General features: G+C 45.1%; 1 protein-coding gene across 1 annotated transcript in view; it reads left to right on the plus strand.

Annotated features, from left to right (window-relative positions):
* Positions 1-2,702: 2,702 nt before the first annotated feature.
* LOC147708515 (inactive serine protease 54-like) overlaps positions 2,703-19,871 on the plus strand; it is a 62,727-nt gene continuing 45,558 nt past the window's right edge. Inside the window, exons 1-3 of the mRNA XM_086925745.1 lie at positions 2,703-2,725; positions 3,888-4,138; positions 19,497-19,624. Of these exons, the coding sequence (XP_086781871.1) occupies positions 2,703-2,725; positions 3,888-4,138; positions 19,497-19,624 (402 nt within the window). The remainder of the gene's footprint in view (positions 2,726-3,887; positions 4,139-19,496; positions 19,625-19,871) is intronic.

Genomic DNA, 19,871 nt, shown 5'->3' on the forward strand with positions numbered 1-19,871 from the left:
CACCACAATGTTAAAAATGCAGGATGCGCCCGCCACTGTGGTGGGCACATCCTAATACCCCCCACGGGACCCCCGCCCTTATGGCGGGCGGTCCCATTATCCGATAGGATGGCGGGCGGACTAAGTCCGCCCATCAACCTAATGACCCTCTTAGTAGGGGGTCATTAGGATGGAGGAAGTAGCTCCCTACAAAGCTTTAGCTTCTGTCTACTGGATCTACTCAGATTTGAGAAGAGAAAGACATATCCTTTTACCTTCTCTGCCTCAGCTCCCAGATTCTGGGACTCCCTTCCACCTAAGATTCAGCCTAACCCATTGCCTTTTACATTTAAGAGGGAGGTTAAAGCAGTTTTGATGATCAAATTCTTTACACCTTGAAACTCTGTCTCATACGAGCTCATCTCGGTCTGATGCGACAATGGTATTCTGTAGTTCATAGGACAGGACAGTGGGCTATTATACATTTGCTGGTCTCCTCCCATCTGCCATTCAGCACAACAGGAGTTTAAGTGGTGGTCTACTAAAGTCCAATGTATGGTCTGTGCCTGATTCTCCATTGACTTTTGCTTGTTAACCTATGTTTCTGTCAGTGTTACACTCTTTACAGTTTATTAGGCTACCATTAGCTTTACTTCATGCTATCATTGTATTATTACTATGACAACTCTGTGTTACTGGTGACCTTGTACAGTACTCTAATCCCCTTGGGTCATATTAGTGCTTTAAATAACTCTTTAAATAAGGAAACAAATAAACAAACATTAAGCCAGTGCTAGCACTTGCTACCGCTGGCTACCCTCAACTGATATTTATGCAGCTCCTTTAACTAGCAGAAACATTAAATAAAACTTGTCAAGACAAAACCTATTTGAATAATACTGCAATAACCGTACAATGTTTTTCTTTCATTCATTGCACTATAAGTTGCTCATATTTTGTGCTTTGGTTTTGATGTTGCTGTCAGTGCTTCCATTAGTTGTACTACCTCCCTATTTCTTTCATCTATTTTGCAGTCTCATTTTGGTATTTTTGTGCTGTTTCTCTCCCTATTCATCAGCTCTCTCATCCTTTTTCGTTTTAGACTACGCTGCCTGGTTGCAGAAGACCTATTGTGAGCATACATTAGTCCTATTGATTACAATTAGTTGGATTTATTGTCATTCTCATTTGCTTGCTTATCATTCCATGGCCTGTGTTCCTCTTCTTGCGTTTGTCGCCTGCTTGTCCTCATTACAATCATTTGGATTACCTGGCTTGTATGCTTTAACTGCTCACATTCAGGGAACTACTTTTTTCTGTGCAATTCGTATCTGAAAGTGTGTGTATTTTTAGCTGTCCCTTGTGTCCTGCTTCAATCCTCAAATATCCAGCCAACCCAGTTTGTCTCTTAAAGCACAACAAGAGAGGTATTTTTGCTGGGTTATAGTTGAAGAGCAGTGTTGGAGGGATGGGCAGAAATAGAAGCTAGGAAGCTTGATATGTTTATCAAAGGTTATGATTTATTTAGGGATCCTCAGACAAAACAACAAAAGTCTTCCTGGTATGGGCTTTGGACTTAGGGCGTCGTCATCTGGTCCTTCTTGCGCTGGGTTTTTCGGTGAACTCTGTGGCTGGTCGTCCCCAAGGAAGCTCAAAGAAAGAGAAATCAGACGGTAAGTATTCCTGAAGGGCCTCTTCCTCTTATGTTTAGGTTAGAAACTGCCACCACACCGAGAGTGGGAAGAAAGGTGCTGTACTATTTACGATGGGAGAATTTAAACCGGTTGTGGTCTAGTGCCCTGTTTCATTAGACTTTGCTTTCTTATTCTTCAGGTCTGACCCCGGCTGGGGATGACTGTCAACCCCCTCCCTTTCTCCCAACTGGCAACCCTTAGATTGTGATAATACTGCTTTGGTCAAACACCCAGAAGTCAGGGTATCATCTCCCTGTTGCATAAAATAAACACAAATATGGCTGTCATCCAGTGTAGTAAAGAAATCATAAAAATTTGAGGGGGGTTTGGACATGGGGAAACAGAAACCCACAACTGGACTGTCAGTTACTTCGGAAATAGGTCACCCCCCCCAGAGGCAACCGCCCCAGGCCCGTGTATGGATTACTCACCATCCGGGCCGCATCTCTCCTGAGTTGCGGCGGCATTTCCGCTCCTCCTTGCGGGAATCCACCACTCCTCGGACCACTCTTTGACCCCCTTGTCACCGCTCTGGTCATTGTTGGTTTCCTCGCTTTCCTTCATCAGCGTCTCCTCGGTTCCTTCGGCTCCAACGTTCTGCAACTCTCCCGAATTCTGCCTTCTGATCTCCTCCTCCTGATGTCCCTCTACATCTGGCACTGTCTTTTCTCCAGCCAACAGATCATCTGATTGTTTCATCCTTTCAAGAACACCTCCTTCGTCCTGTGGGAAAGAGGTTGCGAACCTGGATTTGGCTTCAGCAGCACCCAAATGTTTCCTTGTTTGAGAGAGCGTTGTCTCCATCAAAGGTATGTTGAGTATTTTGGAGGGTGTGGTATTGGTCTCCTCCTGACAAGCAGATTTTAAGGGTTGTTTTTGTTTTATCTCATGCATTCCACTTATAGCATGAAGGCACAAGCGTTGTCCCACAAAGGCTTTTATGGTACATGTTATTACAACATTTTCTTTTCTTCTGTTTACAGGCAATAAAATAAATTGTTCAGTACATTATGATGCATAAACAAATCTATGACAATTGTTTATCACAAAGAGTAAGAAATGCTAGTATGTTTATAACTGCATAAAATAAAATATGATTTACTGTCAGAAAATGAAGTGGTTTTGAGAGACTAAGGGGGCGGATTGCCACCGCCGGCCAGGCGGGAGCAATCCGCCCGCCATCCTCACCCAAATGACCCCCTGCCATATTAGGATGGTGTGGGGTCCGCGGCGGACCGAAAGACCGTCCGCCGCTTTTCCGCCCCAGTTGCCTTGCGACCGGGACGAAAAGGTCTAATATGGTGGCGGTGTCTAATAGACACCGCCAGCCATATTAACATGGGCTTTTTTAGATGCCTTTCCGTGGTTGTAACAATAACATGAACTCCTTGGATACGCACTGCAAAATCTAGGAAAACTCATTTATTGATGTATACAATTTCTTACATTTTGTTAGGTTTATTGTCATTTTCATTTGCTTGCTTCTTATTCAACGGCTTGCTTTAGTCCTTTTGTGTTAGGCGCCTGCTTGTCCTCTTCACAATCATTTGCATTGCTTGACTTGTATCCTTTCTCTGCTCACATTTAGGGAACTCCTTTTTTTCACTGAACAATCTATCCCTGTGAGTGCATGTATTGTCTAGCTTTGTCCCTCGTGTGCTGCTTCACTCTTCAACTACTTGCCCAACCCAGCTTGTCTGCAAAAGCACAGCAAGACGGGTATTGTTGCTGGGTTATGGCCGAAAGGGCAGATTTTAAGGGTTATATTTGTTTTATCTAATGCATTCCACTTATTGCATGAAAGAACAAGCTTTGGCCCAAAAATTATTTTTTGGGTGCAACAGGAATGGCCTTTTGCTTCATTCGTTCAGCTTGTGTCTGATACTTCTCCTAGAGGCCCATACATTTTCTCCCTGGGCTACTGCAGAGTAGCAAATGACAGAATACTATTGAAAGTAAATTTGGCTTTGGCAAGTATTTCCCTTTACATTCTGACACTCTCTGAGGAGTCTTTTTCCACATTACTACTCAACAACCCAACAGCAATTTTTTCCCATTGCCAGGGCCATCAGTCGCTGTTACTGAACCCTGGTGAACTACTCTATTAGTTTAATGATCTAAAGTATACAAGGACATAGCTGTCAATTTAAAATATAAAGCCTGCCAACTATAATACATGTTATCTATGTTATTATTATTGTATGTTATCTTTAGGAGAAACAATGTAAGGATCAAAGTTGGAGAAATGAAGCCCAATGGAGCGACTAATAAGATTTACGATATTAAGCACATCATTATATATAAAGGATTTAACAAAGAGAACAACACCAATGATATTGCACTCCTGATGACACGAGAATCCATCACATTTAATGACTTTGTCCAACCAGCTTGTTACCCAGATGATCTGAGGCTAGAGATGAAGAGCCTGAAAAATTGCAGGATCACAGCTTGGGCACTGACCAGTGAGTACATATTTATCATAACAAGTTGTTGTCTTCCGTTTATAAGCACTTTAATAAAACGTGAAGTAAATTATGATCCATAAACAAATCTATGACAGTTGTTCATCACAAAGAGTCGGAAATACTAGTATTTATGTAGCTAGATAACAGAAGACATGATTTACTAACTGTAAGAGATGAAGTAGTTTTGGGAGTCCAACTTTAGATTCAGTGCTAGAGGTTACGGGGAAGACAAAAACAAAGGTTCTCCACTTCATACTCTGAGATATTAGGGTATAGGAGTATAGTAGCATAAGTCTCTTATCAATGGTTGTGTTCTATAATGCCAAGGTGAAAACTTTCTGGGGCTGATACACAAAAAAGAGTACCTTTGCAAGTCATAGTTAAGTTTATAATTTTTGTGCCGTAACTACAGTTGAGACATGAACAAAACTCCTTGAACACACACTGCTAAATCTGGGGAAAATCATATATCGCTGTATGCTTAATTCTAAACTACCAAATTTTTTCTTCCATTGTATAATATGCCAGTTTTTGGTTTGAACTAAGGCACAAAAGTACATTCACTTTATTATCCACCTAATCAATGAGTATTTATGTGGGGAAATCCTTTACCCTACAGTGACAGATGATTTGGGGTAACTTGGTGTTTTTTACATTCAATTTGGACTTTTTTTACAAATCTTTTTTTAGAAAAATCACCAAAATTGTGTTTGACTTTAAGCTGTGTGCAAACTAGATAACTCTGGAAATGTTTATAAATACCTAAAATATGTTGACAGACTTTGTCAATTTTTCCAACATTCCCTCTGGCAAAACCACTTTAATCCATTCCAATTCACTCCCCACACATCCATTCTAATCCACTCCACTCTAATCCGCTCTACTATGCTTCAGTCTAATCCACCCCACTCCAATCCACTCCACTCAAATCCACTCCACTCCAGTCCATTCCACTCTAATCCACTGCACTCAAATTCACCCCACTCAAATCCACTCCACCCTGGTCCACTCTAGTCCACTCTATTCGAATCCACTGTACTGCGCTCTACTCCACTCCACTATTATCCATTTGACTTGTGTCTACTCCAATTCACTCTAATCCAATCCAATCCACTCTAATCTAGTCCAGTCCACTTCAATTCAATTCAATCTACTCCAATTCACTCCATTTGAATCCACTCCACTCTAGTCCATTACACTCCATACCCCTCCACTCTAAACCCCTCCACTGAACTCCACTATAACCGACTCCTTTCTAATCCACGCCACTCTACGTCACTAGAAGACTCTCTACTTGCACATTCTAGGTAATTAGTGTCAGGCAGGAGGTCAACTGTGGCATATTGGAGGGGACAACCAGGAGAAAATGCTGGCCTGACACGCTAAGGTATTCTTTGACATAAGGGTCACCCATGGTATATGGATGGCATTAATGACAAAATTCTCGCTCTGATAAATTGTATGTAGTTTTTGGCATAAGGGGCACCTATTCCAAAATGCTGGCCCTGGCAAATGGAGGTCATTTTGAAGAAAATATATCAACCCCTGGGAAATATCAGGTTTCATTGGCTAGACACACTATGAAAGGATTTGAAGGGATTTAAGGATTGCCCTTTCAGGTCCCATGGCTTTTAACAAATGTATGTGAAAGTTGTGATTTAAAAGGCACTGTTTGACCCCCTTTTTTGAAAAATGTTATCCGGGGCAGGAGTGTCTGAGCTCTTTTTGGAAGATGTCTGTCGCTTTACTCATTTGCCATAATGCGGGGCTAATATTACACCCCAGGACTTTCACAATCTTGTCAGCACTCTTATTTATGTGGTATCTAAAATAGACATGTGTCTGTACAGTTATATTAATCGTGCAGTCATTGTGGAATTTCAGCACTGTCACTTGTTGTGATGTCATCAGAGTTAAGGTCATGTGAAAATTCAGAGTCAAAAGTCCTAAGACGTCACTTCCTGCAATGTCATTAAGGTCAAAATATGTGTACTGTAACCTACCTTTGGCATTTTCGATGAATAGAGAACTATGATCAAAAGGGAAAGTTACCTCACTCCAACTGGTAGGCAGTGTAATTGTGGGGGAGAATGGCACTTGCTGGTTTTTAGAAAGTCTCAACTCTGACCACCAAAGGCTCCTTTTAGACTAGTACTCCAAGTACAATATGAGGTTTTGCACTCATCTTATGTAAGGAGTATATAAAAGGCCCTATTTGGTGTCTCTAGTACCACATAAGTCTTCAAAAACACTAACTGTGAAGTCCTTTCAAGGCTGACTTGCATCATAAATGTGAGCAATGACATTCTAGTGCAGGCTAGGACACTTAAAAAGCAAACCTAGACATCCTCCACAGATGATATGTGTGGTGCCACATCAGAAGATCCTTACTTAGAGTCAGTCACCCCTGCTAATTAAATTGTACAGTGGAAACCACTAACATTATGCCACCCAACTCATACTCAGGAAGTGTGCCAGGGATTGGAGGGCTGTGTCCTACCGCTGAACCAAGGAACTGGGAATACCTCAAACCCTTTACCAACTTATGTGTTATGTGTTAGGTACTAGGTGTTGATCAGATCCATCAAAAATTGAGCACATAAAATTACTAGCAATGTCAGTATAAGAGCGCTGATGTTTTCTGAATATATTTGTATGCTGTGGAAGATTAATCAAAAAGCAATATATTTTACTGCTCTCCTGAAGAAACTCACAAAATCCATGTCCATCTGGGTTTGGATTGAATCAATCAACCAATAAGACATGCACCGAGTGTTGATAGCAATTTCAATATTTTGATCTATCAAAGGAATTCGAGTTAGCAGTAGATGCATTATATACCACAAATAAGATGCAAAACATCCATTTCACCAAACCTCTTCAAATGAGCTTCAAAATGATAAGCAAACAACAAAAATCCCATTCGAAATGTACCAAAGCAAAACTGCAAATCCTCACATGCTAGGAAGGAAATAGTCAGACTGCAACAGCACATTGGAAATGATACTCAAAACATTAGCTGATGTACAATAACTTGCACACAGTACTAAGGTAAACACTGACCGAACGCAGACAGAGCTCACTAGCATCCGTAGTGACATCAAAAACACACTTTCAAAATTTTCCATTTCTGGACGAAGTTTCAGTTTGCTTATGGTGTGGGCTTATAACTCAGGTTCAGGGCCTTTTACAACATATAAACCTCGCAACAGCTGGCTATAACAGCAGGCCATGTGTTCAACGCCTACTACTCATGGCTAAAGGCCAAAAACAGTGAGTGTTCCTTTCATGGAAGATGAATGTAGTATATGAACAAAAAAACCTTGAATTCACTAAAACCCTTAACCACTTCCATGCTAATGACAAGGTCAACTCGTCATGGGTTTTACCTGCCCTGTGCTTATGACGAGTTGACCTTGTCATGAACAATGGTAAATCTGCAAATCCAGCACCCAGCGGGAAAACCCATAGCAGCCAAGGTGTTAATTAACTGAAAGTCATGGTTTTCTGTGCCCACAATATAATTTCTGTGCATAAGAAAATCACAACAATTCCATTTAAAGGACAGACTTAAAGGGCTTTGTGGTTACAAAGTAAAACCTCAAAACTCTTGAAATTGGCCAGTTCTATTACTTACATTGTACCAAGGAAACAATAACTTGCCTGCCATGTGCCATGAGCCTTTATAAAAACCGACATTGGTGCCATGAAACTTGGGCCCTGAAAGGGGATGACCTTAACCCTAGATATCGGTTCGCAGAACGAGGAGGATGGGTGGGGGGGTAAGGAATCTAATACTAACTACTGTTTCTTACAGATATATCGTTACCAAAGGTAAGTAACTTGTGCATCTGAAAGAAACAGGTTAGTATTAGATTCCTTACCTTAGAATAGATACCCCAGCAATACCAACCTCAGTGGTGGGTCTGCGAACCAATGATCACACCAGAAAGTCCTGGAGAACGGAACGGCGAAAAAGCCATCTCTCCAGACTTGGCTGTCCAGGCAGTAGTGTCTTGCGAACGACTCGGCCCACGTATCTGCCTGACAGATGACCTCCATGGGGACACCCCGGCCCAGGGCAGTAGTAGCCGCCATGGCCCGCGTGGAATGAGTACAAAGCCCCACAGGAGGCTCCTTCCGAGCCAAAGAGTAACAAGCCTTGATGCACAAGACGACCCATTGAGAAATGGTTAGTTTGTGCACCGCCCGTCCCTTCTTAGCGCCCACGTAACCAACAAAGAGTTGGTCATCCACCTGGAACTGGCGTGTGCGATCCAGATAGAAGGAGAGCGCACATTTTGGGTCCAGACGGTGGAGCCTCTCTTCCTCTTTTGAGGGATGCGGAGGCAGAAAGAAGGTGGGCAAAGTGATGGACTGCCCGATGTGGAAGGCTGTGACTACCTTGGGCAGGAAAGAGGGTCGCGTCCGCAACACAACTTTGTCTGGATGGACTGAAAGGACAGGAGGCTTAGAAGAAAGGGCCTGGAGCTCACTCACTCTCCTGGCAGAGGTGATGGCAACCAGGAAAGCGGTCTTCAGAGTAAGGAGGTGAAGAGGACAGTTATGAAGTGGCTCAAAGGGAGCGCACATCAGAAAAGTTAGAACAAGGTTCAAGTCCCACTGAGGCATCACGAAAGGAACTGGAGGAAACATATGAGTGATGCCCTTCAAAAACCTATTTACAACTGGGGACTGATCAGGTAGTCTTAAGAAGGCGGAAATGGCCTAGAGGTAGCCCTTCAGAGTGCCCAGAGCAGAGCCCTGCTGGGCAAGAGAAAGAAGAAAGAGGAGAACCTCCGAAAGAGGGGCAGAAAGGAGATCCACAGCCTTTGCTGTGCACCATGCCACAAATTTGTTCCATCTGCAGGCATATACCGATTTTGTGGAGGGACGCCTGGCTGCCAGAATGACATTACAGACTTCAGGAGGCAAGTCAAATGGCCTCAACTGCCGCGGCTCATCCTCCACGCATGTAAGTGGAGACTGGACAGGTTCGGGTGGAGGACCGTCCCCTGCTGCTGCGACAGAAGGTCCTCCTGAAGGGGCAGACGAATCAGGGGATCGACAGACATGCTGAGTAGCTCGGGATACCAGAACCTCTGTGCCCAGTCCGGAGCCACAAGGATGACTTGGGCCTGGTCACGCCTGATCCTCTTCAGCACTCTGGGCAGAAGTGGTATAGGCGGAAAGGCGTACAATAGACCGCAACTCCACTCGCGACGAAAAGCGTCTCCAAGCGAGTGCCGCCTTGGAAATTCCAACACGCAGAACTGATGACATTGCGCATTCTCTTTAGTGGGGAATAGATCTAACCACGGCTCTCCCCACTGCTGAAAGAGGCCTTGTGCCACGTCCGAGTTCAGACGCCATTCGTGATCCATCATGCACCGACGGCTGAGTTCGTCCGCCCTGGCGTTCAGGGAACCTGCCAAGTGTTGAACCACCAGGGTCATGCCCTGATGTTCCAGCCACTGCCAGAGGCACAGAGCATCCTGGCATAGGGTCCACGACCCCACCCCGCCCTGTTTGTTGCAGTACCACATGGCGGTGGTGTTGTCCGTGAACACCTGCACTACATTCTCCCGGACAGAGGGGAGGAATGCCTTCAGTGCAAGCCGGATCGCCCGCAGCTCCAGAAGGTTGATATGGAGCCGGGACTCTACCGGAGACCAGAGGCCTCTGATCTCCGCCTCTCCAATGTGGCCACCCAGCCCTGGAGGGACGCGTCCGTCACAACTACGTGCTCCGGTTGGGGTAGGGAGAGGGATCTGCTGCTGACCCAATCGCGGTCCGTGAGCCACCACTGCAACTGTCTTGCAGTGCCCTCTGAAATCAAGACATGGTCAGACAAGTTGCCCTGATGCTGGGCCCATTGAAACTTCAGGTCCCACTGCAGAGCACGCATCCACCACCTGGTGTGATGCACCAGAAGGATGCAGGAGGCCATCAGCCCCAGGAGCCGCAGCGTCAACCTGACCGAGACTGGGGATAACGGCTGAAAGATCAGAATCAGAGCCTGAATATCCCGAACCCCCTGTTCGGGAGGATAAACCCCAAACTGCGCCGAGTCTAGAACTGCTCCGATGAAGAGGAGCTTCTGAGAGTGACACAGGTGTGACTTCGGCACATTGATGGAGAACCCCAGCAGGTGCAGGAGGTTGGCTGTAGTCTGGAGGTGGCTGAAGATTGTCTGGGGCGAGCCCGCCTTCAACAACCAGTCGTCGAGGTAGGGGAAGACTGAAACCCCTAACCTGCGCAGATGAGCTGTGATCACCGCCATCACTTTCGTGAACACCCGTGGGGCGCTGGTAAGGCCGAAGGGGAGCACTGTAAACTGAAAGTGCTTGTGGCCTACTGTGAACCGCAGGTAGCGCCAGTGGGCTGGCAGGACGGGGATATGGAAATAAGCGTCCTGCAAGTCCACGCTACCATCCAGTATCCCGGTTCCAGGGCAGCTAAGATCTGAGCCAGTGTCAGCATCTTGAGCCTCTCCTTCCGGAGGAAGCCGTTGACGTTCTGCAGGTCCAAGATAGGGTGTAGGTCCCCTTTGCCCTTCTTGGGAACCAGAAAGTAGTGGGAGTAACAACCACACCCTACTTCTGGCCCAGGAACGCGCTCGATGGCTAAGACTAGGAGGGCTTTGAGGCGGATGCTGCGGGTGGATGTGGACTGGCCTCGCCGCTGTCCCCGGGCACCGCCACGGCGGTTACCACCCGTGCTGGATGGTAGTCTGTGGCCCGTGGCTGGCAGGACGTGTGGGGGCGCCCCTTCCTTGGCCACAAAAGGAGCGAAAGGCGGCAGGTTGTTGGCGCGGGGCCGACAGCCCCAAGGACTTGGCCATAGCCCTGGAGTCCTTAAAGCGCTCATGCACACTGTCTGCTTTGTTGGCAAAAAGTCGACAGCCATCAAACGGCATGTCCATAAGGGTGTTTTGGACATCAGCCAAAAAGTTGGCGGACCTCACCCAGGCATGGCGACGAATCGCCACCGTCGTTGCCATCGCTCTACCTAGCAAGTCCGTTGTATCCAGCCCACATCGAATGGAGTACCGTGCCGCATCTGGACCCTCCGCAAGGGCTTGGGCGAGTTTAAGCCGGGCCTCCTCCGGATATTGTGGCAGCACGTCCGTGACCGTGTCCCACAGAGAGTGGGTATAACGGCCAAGAGGCCCTCGGTGTTAACGGACCGCAACCCCAAACTCAGTGAGGAGAACATCTTTTTGCCCTACTGTTCATACCTCTTGGATTCCCGATCGGGAGAGCCATCGGGAATGCGGTCTGGGAGTTGGAGGCCTGTATGACCAGGCTCTCTGGGGTGGGGTGGGTAGGCAGGAAGCAAGGGTCGCCCAGAGCCAGGCGGTGGTGTCTGGCCACGTTCCTATCTACAGGAGGACCTGTAGTGGGCCTGGACCAGGTGCCCAAAAGATCGTCAGATAAGGCCTCATTAAATGGCAACAGAGGCTCAGAAGAGCTTGCTTGCGGTTTAAGGACCTCAGTGAGGAGGTTAGTCCTCATGGCCATGACGGGGAGTTCAAAGGATAAGGCCTTGGCCGCCCGCGTCAGCCCCACACTATAGGCAGCCCCCTCCTCCGAAGCCAAGGTAGGAGGGGAGACAAAACCAGTGTCTGGCAAAGTGTCCAGACCACTGGCGTCCCCTAGCTCACCTACCCAGTGATGATAAGGCCCGGCACTCATGTGCCACAGGGACCTCAGACCCCTCCCAATCCGTCTCGCCACCCATCTCCTGGTACTAAGGGTCAAATGATGGGGCCAGGTCATAGAAGTAATAATCTCCCATTGGCGTTGAGAGTGGCGTTGAGCAGCGCTGCACCAGCGCCAGACCCAGATTGAGGGGAGGACCGGGGACGACGTCGTCCTTGAACGGCGCCGGGGGCAACGCCCTGGAGGGTTGGCGCCGGTGAGGTAGTAAGGTTGACCTGCGACGACTCGGATCCGGAAGCAGATCCGGCGGGGCCCTGCGGCGTCGTGACCGAAGTCGCTGATGGCGCCGGGGCCGAAGCACCCGACGGCGCCGGGGCCGAAGCACCCGGCCCGCTTGGGCACCCAGTTAGGGCCGCTTGGCCAGAAGGTGCCGCGGAACCTGATGCCTCGTACTCCTCCGGCGTTGCGTGCTGCCCAGGGACCGGCGGGTATGGAGCAGGCCGCGACGCCTGCGGCTTTGGCGGAGCCGCGTGAGCAGTGGTGCCCGAACCCCGTGCCGCGTCGTGCGAGCGTCGTGGGGAGTCGGAAGAACGATGTCGCCTCTTTGACTTTTTGTGCCTCTTACCTGAGGACTTGGAGCTTGAGGAGTGGTGTCGATCCTCCCAGCCGTGATGACTCCGGCCCCACGACCGGTCTCTCGACCTCCTACCGGACGGGGACCTCGAACGGTGCGGGCCGACTGCCGGAGCTCGAGGCGCATGCTGGACCGCTCCCGCCTAGCCTTCGACATCAAGGCCCGGCAGTTGGGGCACGACTTGTCCTCGTGGTCGGGCCCCAGGCAATGAAAACACCGGCGATGGGGGTCGGTAAACGACATCAGTCGTTTGCAGTCGACGCAGGGCTTAAACCCGGGCATCCCTATCGGCACCGTCGGAGTCGTTTGCTTCGAAAAATGATCAAAAATGATCCAAAAAGTTTAGTCAAAACGTGACTAAGGTACCATTGTTCCCGGATCGGAGCTTGCTGGCACGGAAAAAATAGGAACTGACGTCAGCGCGCAAGGGCGGCGTCTAAGTACGCACTCCGGCGACGTCATCCCGGCGCCCACGATGCTGACGATGGACGAAGAGCTGCTGACGACACGTATCGACGCGCAAGGGTACTGCTACGCAAAAGTTTCCGGATCCAGTCTGATGCCTGGGGGTATTCTAAGGTAAGAAATGTAATACTAAGCTGTTTCTTTCAGATGGTTGTCCACACACTTTGGGTGCTGGACATATTATGAATGAAAAAATAAAAATATATATAAATTGTTAAAGTATGATTGATTGTGCATCCAAATTACTATATTGATTGTATCTTTCTGTGGTATTATAATAAATTAAATTAAGCAAACAGTTCTTAATTGTACACAATATTAATTTTAAAAAGCAGGTAAAAAGATGTTCTGTAATGAATAAGAATGTATGAAGTATACATGAAATATACGAAAGATTCAACACAACACAGTAGAGAGGAGAGTATTGAAAGGAACAATTCCAAGGCCTGGCAGGCTAAAATCTGACAAGTACACAACTCAGAAGGATATATTGCATTAGTCATCATATAGAAAATACACTTATATTCAGCATACAAAATGGCATACCTTAACAATTTAAAGTCAAAAACATGAGTTCAATGAAATGACAAGGATAGGACAACATATAAAATTAAACACATACACATTTCAAAACATGGCAGGAAATAGAGATTGATAAATACATAACTGTTTAACAATTGTGAGAATTATGATAGAGAGGAGGAACTGAGCAAGATGACATTGCAACATTATTTTCACAAACCTTAATCAAGGCATCATGCAAATTGTAGTCATTTCAGTAACACATTAACAACACTTTCAAAATTGTAAGTTAAATGTACTTAGGGTAAATATTTAGTACAAATAGAACAGACATTTACAATATAAAGCACATGTCTGAAATATGTTATTTAGTGTAAAAACACTAGCACTATTACATCATGAGAATTGTAATGGAGATTGAAACCGGTAATTTTGAATACAAGAAAATACATTCAAACAAACACAAAAAACAAGAAAAATGAGAGAAATATGTATAGGTTTCGATGTTTCCAAAAGGTGCAAAACACATTAGCAGCACGACATTTAGGTGTAGTGACACATTTAAACGACTCGCTTACCAGTCTGCACTTCACCAGGGATTCCTGTCAAGCCTTCAGGATGTAGTATCTCCAGGACCATCTCTTCCCAGGGGAAAAGTTGTAAGTGGGCTGGGAGAACTACAACTAGTCCTCTGGGCCTCAGTTTGATACTTGGAAGCCAGGGAATGCACTCTCCCCTGCAGGTCTTCTCACATCTTCCTAATTTTCTTCTGTGTGTGCAGATTATTTGCTACAGCATTCACTCTGTCAACTATTCTGGTCCACATTTTCCTTTTTTGGGCTATGGTCTTATTTTGGACTTGGGCTCCAAACAATTGTGGCTCTACTTTATTATTTCATCCAGCATGACTGACAATTCTCCCTCCGTGAATCAGGAATTTCTCCTCCCTGCCATTATTCAAACAATGAAAAAAAATGTTATGAACCACACAAAAATAAATGATTGAGGAAAAAAGGGACAAGAAACAGAGAATGGCAAAAGAAAACTTGACTTCACTGACAAACGTTCTGCTTGACAATGTTGTGCTGCAGTGGAATGGAAAATGATCATGGTCTGAACGGAATGTGTTTTATAGGGTGGTATGCAGGTGAGACTAATTAGCCAAAACACATCAGGTGTGTGATGCTAGCATCCATCCAAAAGCCAAATGTTGAACGAGTCCCATGACTGCATCCCTCCATTGGCAATCCGCAGCTCAACCAGCGCCAGCACAACCGTGAAATCTAAGTATGCTCGGCGCAATCCTGCCACCCCGACAGTGATAGAGTAATGTTATACAGCCGGGGAGTCTGCCGCTTTGGCAGTGGTGTGTCACTCACTCAACAGTAAACACTCTGTCAACACGGACGGAGATTCAGCCAGCACACATCTAAATTCCATCAGCTTGGTTCAAATACTTGTAAACTCCAATGTGGAGGTCAATGGGAGTCACGCCAAGATCTAAATCGGGCTCTAAGTCTACCAAGGAACAGCAAGAGACATAGGTTGGCATATATACAGAAAACCTTTCAAGAAATGTACCATTATATGTGATTTGAAAAAAGTATGTTGGTCAGGAAGCCATAAAAATGCTGATAGAGAAGTCAAGTAGTTTTTAGTGGGAGAAACACCATAGCCTCAAAGAGCAAGGGAAAACACAATGCACAGAACAAAGGGGTTTAAACCTGCAGCCTTGCATAAAGAAACTGATTTATGCCATCAACATGTACAGACAGTTTCAGTGGCTGGATTCTGGTGAGTTAGTTTGACATCTACTAATTTTGGGGAAAGTATAGGTGAAATTATTAAACTTTACCATTCTTTAAAAAAATGTAAATATTAAAATGCATATTATATATGTGAATTAGTTTAAAATATTTATTTTTCACCTAGAACTAATGAGATAAAATGTTACACACATATTAACTTGTCAATTTAAATGTGTATTAAAAATAAGGTCACTCAATTATATTATTTTAATTGATAAATAATGATGTTTAAACAATTATAAAAAATATATCTTCACTACCATTTTTATTTTTATTTGATATGTGGTAGATATTGATAAGCGTATGTGTAATTAATGTTCATTAATTTAGAGTTCTAACTCTTCACAAAAGCTATTTGAATTGGCTATCCCAATTGGCATAGCTCACTTACATATAAGTCCCTAGTATATGGTACCAAGGGTTCCTCGGGCTTGCAAGTCACAGTGCCCACCTAGGGCACTGATTTTCCCTCCCTGTGTGTGACAAAGTACAACATTTCTCCCAGCCTGCCACTGTAGCCTGGAAGAGCAGATTTAAAACTGCTAATTTGTCATTTGCCCCAGTGGCACAGACCCCACTTTCCTTAACCTTATATATAAGTTGCCCTTAAGGAAGGAATATATAGCCCTAAGGCAGGTACTATATATTACCAAGTATAACATATACATTTAATATGTCTTAACAGCAAAACGTCCAAATTGTCGTTTTTGCATATGGATTAGGGTTAGTAGCTCCTTTGGGGGACACAGAATTACTGGCTGACCTCTCAGTCAGCTAACGTCTGATTAGAACTACTAAAATTCGTATTTAATGGTATCCAATTAATTGTGGCACTAAACCAGACTGAATGCCTTGGTTGGATTTAATATCACTTTTAAGGAAAGGTACAATTTAGAAAGTTGCCACTTTGTTGTCCCAGTTTGTCCATTGGCCTTGCACTGTTGCTGACCAACAACTCCCAGGCTCAGAAACAATAAAGACCTGCCACAGAGGGAGGTGTCACAACCCCCATGCAGAAAGCCAAACAGGGTGTCAGCCCAAAAGGAGAGCTTCAAATTGGAAGCTGCCTTTGGTGGTTATATGACAACCACACTTTTGGAAGGCTGTCCCTTTGTTAAGGGAGACAGGCTGGTGGCAGTAACAGAGAGAGGACACCAGTTGCCAAACCGGTTTTCACTGGGGGTGTGTAACCCACAGATAGCCACACATCTAGGGTGCGCTACCAAACTCCCAACATCCAAGGAAGGGATAAGACATTTTGGGAGTGGGCAGAATTGTAAACTCTGGGATTGATAGATGTCACACATAGCCTGAAGTCATGAAAGAGTGCGGGAGAGATCCTGCAGCCCATTGGCTAGTGCCCAAATCATCCCCTCAGGGCACTTTCAGGGTATATGTATGGCACCCCTGGGACCCTGAACCTCAGATCACAACAGAAGTGAAAAAAAGGACTGATGAAGGACTGCCCGTCTGACCACAGGCCCTGGCAGGAGAGGCTGCACTGGCTGCTGGACTGCTATTGCCACATCTTAGGCTGACCCCCTGGAACCAGCACCAGGGCGAGCAAAGCTTAAGTTCCCCATTCCAGCAAGTCAGTAACAACATTTGTTGAATCGCAGCTGACTGCTGATGAGCAATCGAAGAGACTGATCCTCATGGCCAAAAGTTGCACCTGAGTCTGCTCAGAGTATCGTTTGAGTCCAGATTGGCTGCCAAAGACTGACACCAGCCTTAACCAAAGGAAAGTGTGGACCTGCTCTGTATAGAGACAGGTAGCCCAGCCTCTGCTGGCCTTCAACTGGCTAAAAGAGGACTTCGAGAGTCACGACTCCTGTGACCAAAGTTCCCCTACTTTAACCATGGACCAAGGAATAACTGCAAGGTCACCCCTAATGACTGCACAGCACCCAGAGCATCCTCAGCTTTGTTAGCATCCTGCATCCCCTCCATCAGGACCACTCCATTGAAGTCTATGGTGGTTTTGATGTAAAGTGTGGAACTGGACTGGAGACTGCTTTGGTGACCAGGTAACTGTCCCAAACCACCTTCCTGGCCCACTCACCCTGTCAGAAAATGGTTGCCCAACACGGGCCGGGATAGCCGAACACAACTCTCAAACTATTCAAACTTTTTCAAACTTTACAGTTACCAAGGCTTGTTTGCACTTTGGACTTAAATGCTGAGATTTATATTTTCTTTAAAATTCTATATCTCCAGAACAATCCAGTGGTTTCTGCTCATCTTGCTGTCTAAAAATGTATAAACATATAATCTATTTCAATAAATTGGTGTCAGATTTCTTCCATGTTGCGTGACTTTTTATTTTGTTGTTTGAGGCTCCAAAATGCTTTACGAGAGTTCCTTTGTTTAAGTTGTACTGCTCGAAATCACAGCTATCCAGAGTTGAGGTAAAGATTTTACAAACAAGTCTGGCAGGAACCGAGATAGTTTTGCCAGTGTATAACATGGTAAGGTCCTAAACCATACCATATATTACACCACAATGCTCATATTTATATACTACAAAATGCAGTTTTTGAATGGGCCCCTTTTTCCATAACAGATCTGACAAAACTTTTATGGGGTAAATTTTGAATGCACCTAAGATATCAAGAACTTTAATATATATGAAGAAAGAGCATCCCAAACGAATGGCCTACTAGTATACTCAAATGTATCACACAAATCCATAAAAAGTATTGAGATCCATTTGCCTGAACACTGTTTGAAATGGAGCAATAGTGTCCTTATTTTCTGCATTGAACATGGCTTAACAAGACTTTCTCATAAAACGTTTGCTGAAGCAGCGATAAGGAAAATCAAAGGAGAGTTGGATGGTACATGCCGGTCCTTCTTAAAAGAAAGACACACCTTTCTTTGATCTTGGAGTTGTCCTGAGTTGTGGCGGCTTCTCTCAATGCTAAGTGGCAGAGCAGCTTGGGGGAATTACAAAAAAAGCGCTAATGAAATCATGAAAAATATATATATATAAGAGTACTTACCCGTATCTGCTGGCCATCTCCTTGCTTCTCTGCTCCTGTTCCAATTTCTGATGGTAGTCCAGAAGCTGGTGCACACTGCGCAGGCTCCCAGATGCTAATCCAGATGCTGCTCTCATACTGGGAATACTATTACCCAGCATGATAAAAGCACTAGGATTGGTCTGAGTGTCCTGGTTTGATGCTCAAATAGTGCCTGGGAACCTGTGTTTGTACTCTACCTGGCTTTACAACACAGCTCAAGTTGGAGAAATGCTGAGTGAGCATGTCGGTTTGGCCATACTAAGACAGCTGGACAAACCAACATACACACTTATGTTCCCACCACTTCTCCTCCCTTCTGCTCTGCATAAGGGTGGCCCCTCCCTGCCCTAACACTCGGTGGGCTCTGGCTAAGTGAACAATAAAATGATAGGAATATTGTTTTATTATCATTTTATTATTTACATTTGCCTCAACTGGGGATCAGCAGTAGGGACATTTCTCCTTTGCCATAACGGTGGACCCACCACTTGTTCTGAGTTCAGTATTGCATGAAAGTTGCATTCCGTGTTATTGATGCATGCATTCAATGCATTCTCATGAGGCTTATTCATTGTATTATACACCTTGGATGCAAGGGTTGAAAAATGGTTGTTAAACTGAGTAAATTCTTCAGAAAAGAAATGTTACTCAAATCAACGGAGCCCCTTCTTCGTAGCAGTCCAGCTTCTATCACTGACCTCATTCTTACTTCTTTCTGATGGTGTCCCCCAGTCTCTCATCAATAGTCTTCTGGGCTCTTCCAACCACAGTCCCCTCTTTTCATCTTCAATTGTTTTTTCCATCTCTTTTCTTATCATTAGTCTACCTGGAAGCCTGTTGTTGTTATCCTTTATTTCCTATTCTCTGTCACATCTCCCTGGCCAGCCAGCTGCCTATTATGTACACCTTCTCTTTCTAAACCATAGTCTGTGTGCAGTCATTTGCCTCTCCAACTGCTTATTTAGCAGCTTCTTTTTTTGTACATTACAGATTTCATTCCCATCACATTCCTTTTGTCTCATCCGCCCCATCCACTGTCCAATGGAGAGACTCTTTGTCACCTGTCCCTACTTCCTCTCCTACATATTAGAATAGTGCATCAGGCAAGAGGAAACAGTATTTGTATAATATTGTTAACATCCATGTTCTTGAATCCATATGTGGTGACATCTTTTTTGAGCCTCTTTTGACATGGTAATAGAAACCAATACATATATTTGTTTATCTCTCCTTCAACAGAAACATCAGTCAAGATACCTGCTCTACAAAAGGCCGAGTTATACAATACAATAAGCTGCTGCTTCGGAGAAACAAAAAACATGATTTGCGCACAGAAGAGTTCTCAATCAAATATTAATGAAAACACGGTATGACTGTGATCAATTTCCCTTTCACTATCATAAAGGAACCTAAAGCAAGAACCACGTTCAACAAGCGTTTAAAGTCCAGTAGCCATAACAATATCCTCTTATTTCTAAATATTTATATCTAAAACAGCTTTTGAAGATATGATGTTTAGGTATATTGGCATTTCTGGAGAAAGTGCTCAATCCTGCAGAGCATCTGCAGTGGAAGTTTCCACACTATTCTATCCCATTGCAAGAGTATTCTCCG

Source organism: Lissotriton vulgaris, chromosome 6, assembly GCF_964263255.1.
Source record: "Lissotriton vulgaris chromosome 6, aLisVul1.2, whole genome shotgun sequence".
NCBI lineage: Eukaryota > Metazoa > Chordata > Amphibia > Caudata > Salamandridae > Lissotriton > Lissotriton vulgaris.